The sequence below is a fragment of the Cuculus canorus genome, chromosome 2, assembly GCF_017976375.1.
Source record: "Cuculus canorus isolate bCucCan1 chromosome 2, bCucCan1.pri, whole genome shotgun sequence".
NCBI classification, from domain to species: Eukaryota; Metazoa; Chordata; class Aves; order Cuculiformes; family Cuculidae; genus Cuculus; species Cuculus canorus.
Genome location: NC_071402.1, coordinates 107,586,673 through 107,604,015, shown reverse-complemented (window position 1 = coordinate 107,604,015; position 17,343 = coordinate 107,586,673). Strand labels below are relative to the sequence as shown.

The 17,343-nt window shown below is 43.7% G+C and overlaps 1 protein-coding gene across 1 annotated transcript; it reads right to left on the bottom strand.

The window, feature by feature from the left end:
* Positions 1–5,590: 5,590 nt before the first annotated feature.
* On the bottom strand, positions 5,591–9,293 carry LSM5 (LSM5 homolog, U6 small nuclear RNA and mRNA degradation associated). Its single transcript, XM_054060418.1, has 5 exons — positions 9,154–9,293; positions 8,244–8,339; positions 7,983–8,010; positions 7,283–7,355; positions 5,591–5,919 (listed from the first exon to the last, which is right to left on the bottom strand). Exons 1-5 carry the CDS (start codon positions 9,197–9,199, stop codon positions 5,887–5,889), a joined length of 276 nt encoding a protein of 91 aa, XP_053916393.1. The 5' UTR covers positions 9,200–9,293; the 3' UTR covers positions 5,591–5,886.
* Positions 9,294–17,343: the final 8,050 nt, after the last annotated feature.

Genomic DNA, 17,343 nt, shown 5'->3' with positions numbered 1-17,343 from the left:
TAGCAATTGTTTGGCACAGGTCTCTTTCACAGCATACTGGAGTGCAGACTAAGTAACAGCTTTCCTTGCCTTAAAACCCACTAACATTTCCATTTCAAGATTGCCTTGTTACTTGATTTTTTTATATAAGCTTGATGGGGATAGCATGGAGAAAACAGTGATGCAAGAGCGGTTTAATTAAACCGTGAGACCCATTCACTTGTTCAGTTGGGACTACTGCCGTCGTGAAATCTTTTTATAGGCAGCAGCCGAAGAGACCCATGCCAATTATTTGAACTAACATGGATATGCAGTGCCTGAGCACTCATGACAACATCTCATCCATGACTTCAGCACGTCAGAAAAGTAAGGAGAAAGAGGGAGAAAAGAAACATCATAAAAATCACTAGCAATAGAGCACCATCTCTTCTTTGCTAAGTGGAAACATAGACTGAGAGAAAACAGCTTTTCTCCAAGAGGTTCACATTCACAGCTCTGACCAAGGTTCCAGAACCAGTTTGCACCTCAATCCCACTTAAAAGTGCAGAGGATAACCACAGTTTACCAGAGAACAGCATTTTACTTTCAGCTAAAGGCTTAACATAGATGACAGAAGCATTATTATGGGCAGCTGAGAAATGTCATTCCTGTAAAATTACTCTTTCATATCATTTGGTCTGTAGAGAGAAAAACCACTGAACTTGTTTGCTTTTCTTGGGTCCTACAGCTAGCATATAAGGCAGAGCAGTTTATATTATAAGTAAGTATTCTCTGTGGGAATAATTTCCTTTTAATCTCAAAGGGAAGCAACTTTTCCCAAGGTACAGTTAAATCTTTGCAAGAGGAAACCATTAGCTTTAAATTTGGTGTAAATTTCAAATATTTATAAGGCTTAACAGTATTGATGACTTCAGTAGAAAATGGTGAAAGATTTCACTTTTAAAGCTGCCTCTGCTCTTTGCACAAACAGCTAATTCAACTTTGGAGCAAGAAAGTACATGATCTTTCAGCACACACCTTAGAAAACGCCCACTGAGTTAATGTGACAAATAACTTCCCTTTTTAGGCAATCTGAAACTACTCATGGGGCACATACATCCTTTATGCAGTTAAATGAAGTTCTTAAATCACAAAAAGGTTTGGCTGCTATATATTATGTTTCAGTTAAACACGATAGTAACCAAATCCACCATGTCTCTCGTCCTTTGCTCAGTTTCAGAGCTATCTCAGCTTGCAAAGCAGATCAGTTCTCTAAACCACAGACAGCTGCAACACGGAAGGCATGGTGACAGTTGTACAACTCATTAATAATTTATCATGGCTCCATTTCAAATGCTGACATTACCCATGACTTGGATTATGTCTGTTATTATGAGATTATTAAGTCACCTATCACACAAGTGTAACTTTGTTAACTTTGAAATAAAAGCTGCTACACTTTGTGTAAAGAGTTATACAAATGAGGGAAGTACACAGTGATGTCACAGGCAATTTGGAGTTGGGTACCTGACCTAGTTTCTGACTTTGAAAACCTCTTTCCAAATCATTTACCACCTTTCACCCAAGATCCAGCAGCGGTTCTCTCCGGTGCCTCATGCTTTTCTCGTGTCATCCTAAACCCTCTGAGCCAAACTGCAAGCTTGTTGTTTCTGTCACTCAGTTTTTATGTACCATTTCTCAGTTATCAAAAGGCCCAGTGATGCTTCCTCACACATCACACTTGAATTAGTACATCCACACGTTATTTTGCAGCACTATATTTGCAGGGATTAGCTGTTGAACCCTCCAGATGACTTACTGCACTTCAAGAAGGGTGTAGAATCTCATCAGTTATACTACAGGAAGCCCAAAAAGGTGCTCAATGATCCACAAAAGCCTGGCTTCAAAGTATACATTGAAAAACAGCTACTTAACCTGGAAAGGGCAATACTGAAGAGAAATAGCAATGTCCATATATCTAAAAGATAGCTATAAAGAAAAAAAAGTTGTGTACATCCATTACACACAGGAAATGGAATAATGAGGCTTAAATTACAACCTGAGAAACTTAAGAGTACATAGCAAGCTTTGCAACAGTAGTAATTACAGGAAATAAAGATCAAGTTGATCATTCACTTTTAGAATGAAAGCAACTATCATTAAATGTCGTTCTTTCCCCGATGAAGTGTATTTCTATGCTCAAACACAAGCATCATCCCCAGCTGAGCACCTGAAATTATGTATGCATATGCACGTCTACATATGCAAATTTATTTCTTTGTTACACACAGCTGAAGGAGATTACTCATAGGTCAGCCAATTTACACAAACTGCATTTGAAAGTTAAACACCCCAGTTTTTTGCAAAACATCAGCCCTGCAGATCACTGCCAGCAGCATGTAAATCCTTATTCCAGAATTGTTTTCTCTTAAATTGTATTAAAACCGTTTCGAATATAAAGCCTAGCTCACCTATCTTCTGACATTCCCCCTCTCTGTTACCAGGTACTTTTAGATTTTATTTTATTGTTTTACTAAACAACTGACTGGGGACCAACACCACAACAGCCAACTTCTGTGGCAGTCACACATGAGTCTGAATAAGTACTACAGTTTAGTAGGCACACAGGTAGATACACACTCATAATAACACAAGAACTGAAAGGCGGAATCTCCAACTGATGGGATGAGGACTCTGCAATAACATGCAGTCCAGATAAACATTGATCTGTGGGAAGGAAGAGCACAGAAACATTCTTCTGGATTAAAAAAAAAATATGCAGCAATGGTAGGAAAAGGCACTTGGAATGTGTGATTTGCAATCCACTGAAACAATGTCTGCAACAGCAGTCATAACACTTGCAAATTACCTTTACTACTCCACAGTGTCTTGAAACCAACAGGCATCATCTGTTGCCAGTTGCCATCTGCAAAGAAAGGCAATACATAGGACATAGTACATAGGACACTGAAATTTAAACTACTTAAAAGATACTCATTCTCAGGACAGTCTATGAGGTCATGCAATTGTAAAATAACTTGAGAATGAGAATCCTGAAATTTGCCTTGGGTTGAATTAGTTTTAAAATTGTGTTTTGTTTTGGGTTTTTTTCCAAGTGTTTTAGAAATAGAATAATACCGGTAAAGCAATTTTCACACACTGCAGAAACACATACAGCATTTCTCCCACTGTGATGGTATAACAATACTATCATCTACGTGTTAAACAGAATGACCGAGGTCACAGGAGAATCTGTACTTTTCCACCGCCGATTAAAAGGAATGGGCCAGGTGCTTTGTGCCTCCTACGTAGCTAGAGCGTGCAGTTGCCTGGTAACTTGTTCTGAGCTATTGCATATTAATCACACCTACACGCAGGAATACAAAGTTGACCGTTTAGCTTTATCAGTTTAGAGCAAGATGACAGTTTCTAGCAATTCAAGAAGTTTAACACTGACCTTAGTGGTGTTTGGGTACATACTTACATGGTTTGATGAACAGAACTCTTGTAAATAAAAAGGAAACAATTGAAGTCATTTATATGCAACTTCAGAGCATACAAAAAGGCAAAGTCGACAAACCAAATAATTATTAGCAATATCTGCATTTTCATAGGGCATCATGTAACGTTTCCAACTCAAGAGGCATAAAAATTTATTTTTAAATTTTACAGAAGTTCTTATAGTATCCCCAGTATTGAGGTGTTCCTGTGTTTGGGCTAGACTCACTGTCTTCAGTAAATATGTATCTTAATTCTAAGACAGGATAAGACTGATCTATAGAGTTCCTCTTGTAAAAATGTAACTGCTCCAATTACACTGTTCACTCATATTTAAGGTATTAATTCGTACAAGTGAGAAGTAACTTTAACCAATTCCTTCCACCCCGCTATAAATCATGACCATATACAGTCCCTGCAACTGACTACACAAGATCCTACTTCATTCCTGCCATATCATTAGCATAAGCCATGCAAACTCATTTAAATCAATAGATATTTCAGGCATAAAATCAGAATCCAACAGCAGTTAAGCTACATCTTACAGCTGACAACATAATACTTCCATCACTGCTAACAGCACCGTAACAGAATAGGTCGACATTGTCCTTAATGAACCTGAGAGGCTGCAAAAAACTAATGAAGTCATAAGCATCGATTCTTTAACATCGCTATCGGTATAATTTCCAGATCAAAGATCCAGTCTGCTGTTGAGATGATCAAATACAATTTCGATTTCAGATGACAAGTCATCACAACACTACATTAAACAGAGTGTAAAATCTTATCATCAGATTCTCAGATAGTTTAAGTCAATATACTCTGCTGAAGTCAATGAAACCAAACACACCACCATATGAAAGAAATATTTCAGTGTGTCTCAGACCTGGAAAAATATCTTGAAAGATATCCACCCCTCCCCAGGAGAGAGGAGCGAGTTTCTTTCCCCTTTAATAGGCTAAAAGAAGAAGTTCTCACTGTATTTCGAGCTAAGACGCAGCTTGTAGAGAACAGCTTTTCTGTCAGATAAAGCAAGGCAAAAGGATTCTAGTACAGCAGCTTCCTTCCAGTTTCTTACTCCTCAGTCCCTTCTTCAATTCTTTTTTTCTCCTGGTCTCTGGAAGCTCATACTCTACCCTGCTTGTCTATAGCAACAGCAGGCACCTATGATTCTTCTCCAAAGATAGTTACACATAGCAATCAGCTAGGTAGTGCATTATGGAGGGAAAAGCTGCGATTTAGAATCAGTTATGGTTTTGTCCATTGTGACAAAAATCAAATCAAGAAATCGATTCCGTATTTTATAGAAATTGTCTTAAAGCTGTAGTGGTTGCCCCCAACATCTGTATCATAGAGAGAACAGAGGCAGCCAAAAGAACGCTTACTTTAAAACGACTGCTGCGAACCATGGAAGCAGTCACTGACAGCTTTAATTAAGTAGACACAGCACCACCTGGTGTTGAAAGTAGAGCCACCACTGATATGAATGAGAAGTTTTAACACCAGTCTTTATTTTTTTTTTTTTTTTCCAACCCTTTGAACTAGGACTGGTCTAATTGTCCTCATTTGCCGAACACTATTACAGTGCTTTTACTGTAAGAAAGTACATGTGCCAAGCCAAAGAAGTTCAGGAGAGAAGAACCCCAAGGCCAGCAGAACCAAAGGATGCTGAGTATCAACCAGATGAATTCTATAACATCCTAACAGGTGGTTTCTGGTGACACAGCCTGAAACTGTTTAAACAAATGATCCTGCCTGTACTCCAAAGGACAGCAAGACCATCTCATGGCTTCTGCTTTATACAGACATGGACCATAAACAAATGCAATGGATGTAGACAAACTGAAGACTGACAGCAACAGAAGCATAACTATAATTTTTCCACTGCATCAACCAGTTATAAAACTATCTATAACTTAGAATCATAGAATCACCAGGTTGGAAAGGACCCACCAAATCATCCGAGTCCAAACATTCCTAACACTCCCTAAACCATGCCCCTAAGCACTTCATCCACCCGTTCCTTAAACGCCTCCAGGGAAGGTGACTCGACCACCTCCCTGGGCAGTTTGTTCCACTGCCCAATGACTCTTTCCGTGAAAAATTTTTTTCTGACAGAACAGAACACAATAACTAACAAAAAGAAAGCTTTTTATTCAGAACCAATTAGCGCATCTTTACAAGAAAGTCATGATTCCAACTTACAAAGTCAGCATTATCATTAGACATACACCTTTCACGAAGGGGAAATTCTTGTCTTTTATCAAATATCAACTGCAAGAATATGTTAAAAAAAAAACAAACCAAAACAACCAACCAACCGAAACCAAACAACCAACCCAGACCAAAACCCATTCATATCCCAAATGTTCTGTTTAGATAATAATCATATAAAAAAAATGTGTCTTCGTAGATGAGAATTGTATCAATTTATACTTCAGGTCCTTCTCCTCCAGGAACCAGCTATAAAAGAAGATGAAAATTCTGTGTTAGTGGCACAGACTTCAGTTCCACAAATCCATACATGACAGTTCTTGCTTTACAACATTTTAGCAGATTGAGCGTTCATGGCAGACCACAACACTGGTTTTTAGATTCAATATTATCTTCCTCTCCCAACAGAGGAGCTCAGTTACTGCTGGAGAAGCACATGCCAGAATCTCCAAAATACAAAGAATGTTTAACAAAACACAAAGGAGTTCCTAGACAATACACATTTTGGGTTTTGTCTTTGTCATTCACTTCAAGATTATTCTGTCTAGAAAGACTACAGCTCATTTTTAAAAGGACAAAGAACATGATTCCTTTCATGAAGCATTTCTTCAACCACTGATTCTTCCCCAGACTGTCACTATATGGTTTCCTCTTTCCAACTTCTATTGCCAAACAGAAACTAAAACCTAAAGAAGAGCCTTAACTCCCTGATGCCTGCAGAAGGGTTTAAGTCAGCATAGCTTTTTCCTGTGAAGAAAGTAAAGAACTCAACCACAGAAAAAGAAATACAAAAGGAAAAAACATCAATAAGGGAAAAAGAGGATAACCATTCCTCTTACTGATATATTTTTTATTAGCTGAGCACTTCTAAAGACAAAAAGCTTTGCTACTTTTGAGACTGAAGTAACAAAAAAGCATGTAAAAAAAAAAAAAGCTTTAGTAAAGCTAAAGCATGGCATGGGAAGATGTGTCCCCAAAAGACAACAAAAATACATCTGTGCCTTGCTGAAAATTTGCATTCTAAGAAACATCAGCTTCTGCTTCAACAGCAGGATATTGTCAGCTTAACTGGATGGTAATAGTTTTATCTCGTACAAGAAATCAGAGCATGCACTGTCCTTTAGAGATGCAGAACAATAACAAAAGCAGAAAAAGGCTTTGAAATTGAGTCAAGGTGGCATTTGCTTAGACACACAGTCAAGGGACGCAAGGCAACAAAATGAACTTTATTCCTCATTACACAGAGCCAACTTAGACACAATTCAGTCTTCCCCTTCCACTGTACGAACCAGCCTACAGAGTGGGCAACAAAGGCAATGACTCCCTTGCATACCTGAAAACCAGAAAAGCCTTCATCAAAATAAAATTAGGGCCATGCTCTTCCCACGAGGCTTTTTTTTTTTTTTAATTAACTGTAACGTGTACCAAGTAAGGCAACAGGGTCACTTTTCCAGCATCATTCATGAACACACATGCCCCAAAAGCTACTTGAAAATAGCTCATGTAATGGAACTGTGTGGAAAGCTTGAAGTAGTTGAATTGATCATCAATTACTGATCAATTTACAGGTACAGAAAATTAATGCATGCAGCCATTTAACAATATGACTTACCATCGTTATGTTATTTCCATTTAGCAAAATCTGATCTAGCTTTGTGATTCTTCTGCCCTCAGGTGTAATCTCACTGAAGCAACATTAGAAAAAGTAAGTAAGAACACATTATCAGGGACAAGGATTACAGTTTTCATTACAGGACTGACATATATCTCTGAACTAAGATGACACTTGTTGGAACTAACAACTAAATTAGCCACACTGCAGCATAGTCTTGATAAACTGACCACTTGGGTAAAGAAAGCAACCAAAAAGATAAACTGTACTTTTCTGTTCAGTACATAAAGATACAGATTAACCCTCTAAATGTTGGCAATTTCTTGAATACCACTGATACTCAAAATAGCTTCCAAACAGCAACATGGCATCACAAAGCCTTATGGGTGCTAGCTTTTAAAATCTTTGCCTAGGCCTTAAGTAAATGTAAGAGCAAACAAACTACTAGAAAGTTCAACACAAGAGCCATGAAAAATGAACGTTATGAGTTAGGAATCTGATTGCAAGTATAAATTATGCAACTGCTATTTTATGACACAGTTGAATAGTTCACCCTCTACAATTTAAGTCCACAGTATAAACTATTCAGCTGGTATGTATTGCAAACATATAAAACCACTCTGCTTACAGATCTTACACAATGTTTTCCCCTCAGGAAACTAAAATTGAAACAGCAACAAAAGGCAGAAATAATACTCACAATTCTGTAACATCTTCTAACACCATATCTGAAAATCCAGTTTCAAGGAAAATAATGCCCAAAATTTTAATATCAAAACATTTAAGGGTATTTTCATTTTATACGGAACTGTGATTTTATCTGTAAAATAAAAATATCAAAATAATACAACCAATCCATACAAAAAGGTTCTATGCAGCAAACCCAAACCTCTCAAAAAGAACAAATGAACTGAGACAAATCATAAAATGGATGGCCTTAAACAGTTCCATTAAAGGATACTGACAAAGTCATCAAATCCTAGAAGCGTTCCAACAATTTCTTTATCACTCTTCATCACAATATGAATGCGTGAACCTATGCATTTGTCCACAAGTTCTGTAAATAAAAGAACAAACCAAAAAATGGAAAGGTGTAAGAGACTGTTTTACAGCACATACATTTTTCTAACAAACACTGCAATAGCAAAAAAGTTATCAGAGAATAGTAGAACGGTTTGGGTTGGAAGGAACCTTAAAGATCATCCAGTTCCAACCCCCCCCTACTGGATCAGGCTGCCCAAGGCTCCATCCAACCTGGCCTGGAACACCTCCAAGGATGGGGCATCCACAGCTTCCCTGGGCAACCTGTGCCAGGGCCTCACCACACTCTGCGAAGAATTTCTTTCTAGTGTCCAATCTAAATCTTCCCTCTTCCAATTTAAAGTCGTTCCCCCTCATATTATCACTACAAGCCTTTGTAAACAGCCTCTCCCCAGCTTCTTGCAGCCCCTTCAGGTACTGGAAGGTCGCTATACGGTTTTCTCGGAGCCTTCTCTTCTCCAGCGTGAAGAACCCCAACTCTCTCAGCCTGTCCTCGTTTGGAAGGTGCCCCAGCCCTCTGATCATCTTCACAGCCCCCTTGGCGCCCGTTCCAATTGCTACGGATGGCGGTAAAACCAGAATCATAGAATGATTTGGGTCAGAAGGGACCTTAAAGCCCATCCAGTTCCACTCCCCCTGCCACGGGCAGGGACATCCCACTAGATCAGGCTGGCCCAGGCCCCACCCAGCCTGGCCTTGAGCACCTCCAGGGACGGGGCAGCCGTAAAGAACAGAGCTAAGCGCCTTCGCAGGCGCTGCAGCGGGGTGAAGGTTCCTCCCTCTCTGGGCCACGGAGGTCCCGCTCGGGCACTGAGGGCGGCGCCACTTACCGAGCGGCAGGAGCTGCGATGGGTTAGTAGTCGCCGTGGCCGCCATGCTGCACCCAGGCCTGACTAATCGCTGCCATCACCCCGGACGCGAACAGCCGCTCGGGAAGGGGGGGTGGACAGGCTCGACGAGTCGATGGCCGAGCTGCCGCTCCGCTCCTCCCTTCCTCCCTCTGGACCCGCCTTCTCACTTACGTGCGGGTGTATAAACTTTCCCGGAATTCTTATGCGTCTTCTATTACTTTCCAAGGTGTAATTTGAATGCGATTATGAACTTTGCAACAGTCAAAACTCTTGCTAATTTGGAGCTGGCTCCAGCTCTGCCTGACCTTGCATTTGAGATGGGGAGAAACTGCAAACAGAGGTCATTGCAGAAGGAGACACATCTGTTAGCACTGATCACACCTCACACAAGACGTTCTCATCCTCAAAGGATGAACAGTGTGTGGAAAACACTGTTTTAAAGAAAACGTGATAGCAGAGGGACATTCTGTCTGACTTTCAAAAAATACAACCCTATAATCATACAATAGTTTGGGTTGGAGGGGACCTTAAAGATCATCCAGTTCCACCCCCACTTCCATGAGCAGGGACACCTCCCACCAGATCAGGCTGACCAAGACCCCATTCAACCTGGCCTGGAACAACTCCAGGGATGGGGCAGCCGCAGCTTCCCTGGGCAACCTGTGCCAGGGCCTCACCACCCTCATTGTGAAGAGATTCCTCCTTATGTCTAGTCTAAATCTGCCTCTCTCCAATTTATACCCATTGCCCCCAGTCCTGTCACTACAAGGACCTCCCCAGCTTTCTTGTAGCCTCTTCAGGTACTGGAAGGTCACTATAAGGTCTCCTCAGAGCCTTCTCTTCTCCAGGCTGAACAACCCCAACTCTCTCAGCCTGTCCTCATATGGGAGGTGCTCCAGCCCTCTGATCATCTTTGTAGCTCTTCTCTGGACTGGTTCCAACAGTTCCATATCCTCCTTATATTGAGGATTCCAGAACTGGACACAGTACTCCAGATGAGGTCTCCCAAGAGAGGAATAGAGGGGCAGAATCACCTCCCTCGACCTGCTGGCCACGCTTCTTTTGATGCAGCCCAGGGTACGGTTGGCCTTCTGGGCTGCAAGTGCACATTGCCAGCTCATGTCAAGTTTCTCATCAATCATCACCCCCAATCCCTTCTCTGCAGGGCTGCTCTCAATCACATCGCCCCTCATCCTGTATTGAAAGTGGGGATTGCCCCAACCTGGTGTAGGAGATGAAACTTTACTCTACCTTTGCTTAAATAAAAAATACTCCACTTTTCATAATAGTTGCTCAGCCCTGGCATCACTCAGAGGTGAATAATGATGTGGGGCAGCCATGTGGTCTCAGAGTGAGGCCGTCACTGGAAATGTGGGAATCAGCAAGTGGCAGGGCAGTGCTCCAAGAGGGCACACAGGAATTAATGCCAAACCAAAGCCCAGTGCACAGAAACCACAGGATCTGTACAGCCACACGGGGAATCCTTTACCATGGCTCCCAATACATGGAATAGGGTGTTCAGGAAAGTGAATGGATCCATGAAGGAGTGAGGTGCACATGCAACCAGTGGGATCCCTGAAGTCACTCCTCAGAAATTAATACATTATGCAAACGAGGAATTGACCCTCTCCTCTTTAAACCTGACAGAAGATTGGGTGCACAGTAACATTAGTAAAAACACCGAGACAGCCCAAAGTCATGGTGAAAAGTAAAATATTTTAGAAAAATATTTATAAGTATCACTTTAAAACATCTTTTTGAAAAGCAAGTGCAGAATTTTTTATCATACCTGTTGTATAGCTGGCATGTGTGGATTGCATTTGGGATGCGTAGCTGTGGAACAGTGGAAGAGATGGTTAGAGACATTTGTTGCAGTGACAGAAGAGAGGTAACAGGCTGCTTGACTGAGTACACCACCTCTGCTGGAAATCTCTGGTTTATCGGAGAGGCAACTCCTTTCTATAGAAAAGTTAGGAAAGCCCAAGAGATCCTTGCCGTGTTCGGGAAGGAAGTGGAGCCAGGAAAGTGCCGTGGCTCTGTGATGAGGTTGCTATGTAAGGAAACTCACTTCCTCAATGATTAAGTGGACGAAACTGTCCTGCAGTCAGCAGTCCTGCAGTGGGTACAAAATAAAGTGAAACAAGCATTAGTGAAAGAAGTTTTCACAGGCAATGAAAGGCAGTATGAACTGCAATGGCTCATCAAATTTTGTGGCTCTGTATTCAACACTCCTGTGTTTTCCCGTGCAGTAATCACACCCCTGACCTGTACCAGTCAGTTTCTTTAAACATTATGGAGATGATCATCCTGGGTTCTACTGAAAGGCATTTCAAGGGCAAGGCAATTATCAGGCAAAGTCAACATGGGTCGTGGAGGGAAAGTCTCATCAAACTAAATTGATCTCCTGCTATGAGGGTCACTTGGCACGTGGATGGTGGGAAAGCAGGGGATGTTGTTCTGGATTTTAGTAAGGCTTTTGATGGTGTCCCTCACAGTAGCTTTCTGGACAAGTTGTTTAACTGTGAGACGAGCAGGGTCTGGGTGTGCTGGGTAAAGAATGAGCAACGTTATAGGGGTGCCTGTCTCTGCCCCTGAATCCTGGATGAGCCTGGGACTTGCACTGCAGAGAGCTGCTCTCCTGGATGGAGCCCTCAGACCTAGGTCAGAGCTTGTTGTGCAGAACGCCAGGCATCGCACCGCATAACTGCTCTGTTCTATGGACTCCTTGCCACGCTCTAAGTTGAATAACAAGAAGGTTGTTATTTGCCTGAAATGCCAGGGGTTTTACAGCTCCAAAAACACTCTCAAGGACACAAAACACAAAGGTTACTGGTGGAAACACGATCTCATTTTCTTTTCTTTTTTATTTTTCTGCCTTTTTTGTCTTCCAAAACTTGCTCCGCCACTGTGCTTCTTGTCACGGATGCATGAAAAGTGCCCTCGTGCCTGCCCTGCATTTGTACTGTACACAGGGAGAGCTGGAGAGTGGCAACTCCTGATGGCGCAGCAAGCCTGAGGCCCTTCCAAGCACAGGCTGTTTTTGCACAAGTAAGAACCCCTGGGGAAACAGAGCCAGGGCAAGAGCAGAGCTCGCTCCCACTACAAACTTGCAATGGACAAGAGAGACAGAGGGAGCCAGGATGTGAGACATGAGTGGTGCCTTGGAGGTGCAAGAGCAGCAGGCAAGAAGCCAGCCAACAGGGCCTGGAGAAGCCCTGACAAGAGACTACGCTCAGTTGTACAGAAGAGAAGAAACCACCCCCAGGGGCCTCCCTTGGAGCCCACCTGGGGAGTTTAAGAAAGCTTCCTTCCCCTGGATGCATGGAACGAGGGCCACCTTCGTGGAGCAGGAGCAGCAGGCACCCAGCCACAATGGCCCAAAGCAGCCCCGGGAAAGGGCCATGCTCATCGCAGCAGAGGAGGCACAAAATCCCCAGGGACACTTGCTAGTTCATTGTGGAGGAAAAAAAAACCTTTCTCCCCCCCACAACAGGCCACTTCATGGTGCATCAGCAGCAGGCAGTGACCCAGCCAAAGCGGACCAGAAGAGCCCTAACAAGTGGTCATTCTCCATGTTGCAGAAGAAGGCAACCCCCCCATGGGACCAGTGCAAATCTGCCCTGGGGGCAAATTCCTTCCTGACGGCAGAGCTGGTGATCAGCTATTCCCTGAGCATGTGAGCAAGATCTGTCTCCTTGTCCCACAGGCTGGTCACGCCTCCGAGGAGATGCCACAGCCCTGTTCTCCCTCAACCTGGAGCCATCTCAGAGGTTTCCGAGAGTGGCCAAATGGCCCCACCCTGATTGGCCTTGGGGGAAAGACTCCTTCCTGCACCTACCGGGACACAAGTGGGTGTTCCAAAGCACTGGGAACCCTTGCAACACATCTGCATCCCATTGCTTACAGCTGCTGTCCTTGGCTCCATGGGGGAAGAGGATGGCAAGCTCTGCAGCACTCCTCAAGAAGGCTTTCCCTTTGTTACAAGACATTATGAGCCTCTTTGTGGCATTGCTCTCTGGCAAACCCAGAGAGGTCTGCATGGGCTACTTTGGGTGTAGCTTATTACAGCAGCACAGAAAAGCAGAGGGCTCAGCTCAGGCGAATGAGGCACTGGCTTCAGTGCCAGCGCATACATACACACGCACAAATTCTCATTTCCCTTGGGAAGTCCTACATAGTGCGTCCACTCATAGGTGAGGTCTTCAGCCATTGGTGTGAGGGATCCAGCTTTCATAGCATTGAATAAACAAATCATATCGCCCCAAAAAAGTGGAGTCTCTGGCCCCAGCTGCTTACTGACTCTTTCTCACGCTCTCTGCACCAAGAACAGCACAGCACAATCCCACTGATAACAGCAATGTTAGAGGTTACAGAAGAAAAGTGCACGTAGCAATGCAATACGAATCATCCAGGGATCATCCTGTGTCATTTTAGGCCTGTCAATAAAGCCCTGTCATAGACACATTACAGAGAGAGCTGAAGACAGATATTTCTCCTTTTCTTGCTTTTCCTCCTCAGTTAGATTGGAGCCTGGGATACAGATACACACAGACGTTACTTTTTGCCCTGACAAGTTGTGGCACTTGATTTCTGCCGTCGTATTCAAAGCCTGCACGACACTTTATGGTGCTGCAACTCCCGTGCTCCAGGGCAGCCCTGGCTAAACCGTCCCCAGAAACTGTTTGCAAGAGGTCTTTCACTGAGGTACTTCATTGAATGACACTAAGAGAGCACAAAAGCCTGCACGTCTTTTAGGTGACGTCCTTTCACCTGGGCTCACACCTTCCTCTCAGAGAAAAGTATAGGAAAAGCAACTCAGCTGATAGAGCTGCTTCTTCTTTACCTTTAAGGAATTACATTTTACAGTCACAAAGAAGAACTGAGGCCCAAGAAGAGGCTGCGCTACTGTCGAACGCCTGCACGTTGCTGTGAAGCTGTGCACAAGTGCCACTGACTGCATAGGCTTTAGAAATAGTACTGTGGGTGACATGTGGGGAAGAGGCAGGCAAATGCAGCTCTCACTTCCAGTGCTGCCAGGGGATTACAACATCAGAGGTCCCCCTGGTATCCCCCTCCAATAGATTCTCCTTTCTTCCCAAAGATTCAAACCCAGGTTTGTGGGGAGGAAGAAATTCATGAAGAACCAGGGCTCACTATTCACTGAAACTGGGATTGTCCTCAGCGATTTGTTAAATAACTTGAATCCAGAAAAGTTATCCAGGTCTTTAAAAATTACATAACCTAGAACTGGACCCAAGAGCAGAAGAAAAGCCTCATGGGATCCATCCAACCACAGCACCTTCTGTTGGTGACATCACCGGCAGCACCGTTGACCGTTGGGGCAGCCAGCACAGCACCACTTAAGCAGCAAAGATGCCATCCTGCAGCTGCAAGCGCCTGAAGGCCATGAAGCTGGGCCTGCCACTGAGTGGGGAGGAGCCAAAGGAGAGCAACTCCCCACTCAGTGGTGAGGAGCCCATGGAGGTCAACGCGCCATCACTGGCAGCAAGCCCAGGTAGGTTGACCCACCACTCTGTGGCAAGGAGCCCCTGGATCCACCTGCAGAGAAGGAAGAGCCCATGCACGTGGATCCAGTTCCTGTGGTCCTGATGGGGCATTGTACCATCATGCTCAGGGTGCCTCCAGGGTCACAGGAGCACAGCACTGCCTGGAGTCATCCTCACAGGCAGCTCCCGTTAAGCAGTGCCGCAGCACCAGCGTACAGCAGCAAAACCAGAAGCACCCTCACACCTCCCCCCCCACCCCGAAGAAGCATCAGGAACATCACCTCTGTTGTTTTGTACATATTATTATTATTGTTGTTGTTGTTCTTGATGTTGTTGATGCTGTTGTTGATGTTGTTCCTATTATTACTATTACATAGAAGTATCAAGAGTAGGAGTAGTAGAAACATTGTTTTTTTTTTTATTGTGTTAATAAAACTGTTGCTATTTTACCCCATGGGTTTTCCTTTCCTGGTGCAGGGTGGGGGTGGAAGAGGGGCTGCCTAGAGTTTAGCTGCTGGCTAAGGGCTCACTGGTGGCTCACGTGCTAGCTCAGGAAAGCAAACTGATGCCTGTGGGGTGAGTTCCACACGCAACCAACCTGATCCGTCAAGTCACTCCCCAGGAATGAATATATTATGCCAATGAGGAATTGCCTCCCTTCCCTTTAAACCTGATAGAAGCGTCAGCAAGAACTACGGACACATGAGGCAGTTTTCCAGCTAGGATCCTCTATCATTTGTAGCTTAAAACACATAGAAAATAGAAAGGCAACCCCCGTTTCATTTCAAAAGTATAATTTAGTGCAAAGTGCTAGCACCAAGGTAAAAACGAACCCCCCCCCTCCCCCAGGTAAATAACAATGGAGGTAAAGAAGAACATGGTTAAAAACATCTTATTACAGGAGTTACTTATTCTTAACCGCTCACTGAACGACATCCACCTTAGCATGCTGGAAGGCCAGGCACTCCTGTAGAAACCAAAAGAAAGGGTGACACCTACAGGGAGGAGTGGACAGGATAGGTGACTCCAAACTGACCAACAGAGTATTCCACCCCACGCATGTCATACTCAGGATAACCAGCTGATGGATTATGAGGGTCAAGTTCTCTTCTTTGATAGCCAGCATGCAGTGAGGACCTTGTCTCTCTTTTTCTTTATCCGGGATCTCCACTTTCCTCAATCCAATTCCTGAGTGCAGCCTGGGACCTTTTCAAGAGAGCTTTACCCTTGTGGTCCGGAAGTTTTATCCTAAGTACGAAGTGTAAGGAATGGAATACTCTATTGGTCAGTTTGGGGTCACCTGTCCTGTGTGCTCCTCCCTCCCTGCCAGCATGACTCCTTCTCGCCCCTTTCACTTGCGGCATTCCAATAGCTCGAGGATGGACTTGGTTTCTACAGGAATAAATGTGAGCAGTGTCCTTTCTGCATACCAGTGCCCCGCTTTATCACTGCTGGAAACAGAAAAACAGGTGCTTAACTTTCAGAAAGTGGAGTTGCTTAGATGAGGCTTAGCTGAAAACCTGGAAACCTAATTCTACTTTAGCCCAGAACAGAACATAAGCTAAGCAGTTCCTTTGAGCTTTACCTGAATTAAAGAGGTAGGAGCTCCAGTTTGACAAGGCTGAACTCCTGTGATCGCCCCTCCTCACGCCTCGAGCCCAGCAAGGCCAGACCAATGCTCTCAATCCCTGTTACCCTTAACCAGGAAGTAACTCAATCTGTCTTTTAAGTGCTCTTTCATCTGTATTTCCTTAACACAAATACAAAAGAGCATTACTGTTAAAAACTTAAGACTGTTATAGAATAAAATTCTTCCAATGCACGGCCAAATCTTGCCAGTCAAGAGAGCGAACAAGCACCCTGGTAAAGTCACAACAGCGCTACCACTGCCTACGTTACCCTGGTGAACCTGAATCTCCAAAAAGATATGTTCACAGCTTAGGGGAAGTACACCAGACTTTGTTGGTTTTCCAAAGCCAGTTCCCCCCAACACTCCTCCTGCACTTGCTGCATACTCACTTTACTGTAGAATCTGTTCTTTGAAATGTGTTGTCTGAGTGTTGCATTCGTACTGTTATCAAGGCCATGAGTTAAACATGTCGCCAGCAATGCCTTTTGTCTCACATCTGATAAGGAAGACAGCAAGCTGGGCACCAGCCTGATGGGAATACAAGCACAGAAGCCTTCTCTGGAGACTCCTGCACCTGCTGTGATCCCAAGCTCTGGAAACATCACCAGACAGGAGGCAGCTGAGGGGTTCAGTTAACCTGGCCTCTCTTGAGTTGGAAAGAGAAACATTCTTTCTTTGACTGGTCTTCTAACAAAAAGAGGGAATCTGTCAAGCAGACCGAATTCCTCTTGGAAACAGAATAAGCACCAGTTATTGAACTAGATCACACCCAGATAAAGAGACCATTACGATTCTCAGGAAGGAATGAGGCCTCAAAAGCAAAACACTTCTCACCCAGACAACTCCATTGTTCACACACTTAATCCCTCAGTTCTTTACAAGGTAGTTTGGAACACTAATTCCACAGGGCTTCAGAGAGTGGAAAAAGGTCCTGCTAAAAAATCACCTGGAGAAGAGAAGGCTCAGAGGAGACCTTACAGCAACCTTCCAGTACCTGAAGGAGCTACAAGAAAGCTGGGGAGGGACTGTTCA

What these genes read in the sequence shown, in the direction of transcription:
- LSM5 (XM_054060418.1), bottom strand. Translation starts at nt 9,199, where the DNA reads ATGGCGGCCACGGCGACTACTAACCCATCGCAGCTCCTGCCGCTCG. An exon ending in TTAGAAGATGTTACAGAATT is followed by an intron (nt 7,356 to 7,982) that starts GTGAGTATTATT and finishes ATGTTGCTTCAG; the next exon opens with TGAGATTACACCTGAGGGCA. An exon ending in ATGGAAATAACATAACGATG is followed by an intron (nt 5,920 to 7,282) that starts GTAAGTCATATT and finishes CTTCTTTTATAG; the next exon opens with CTGGTTCCTGGAGGAGAAGG.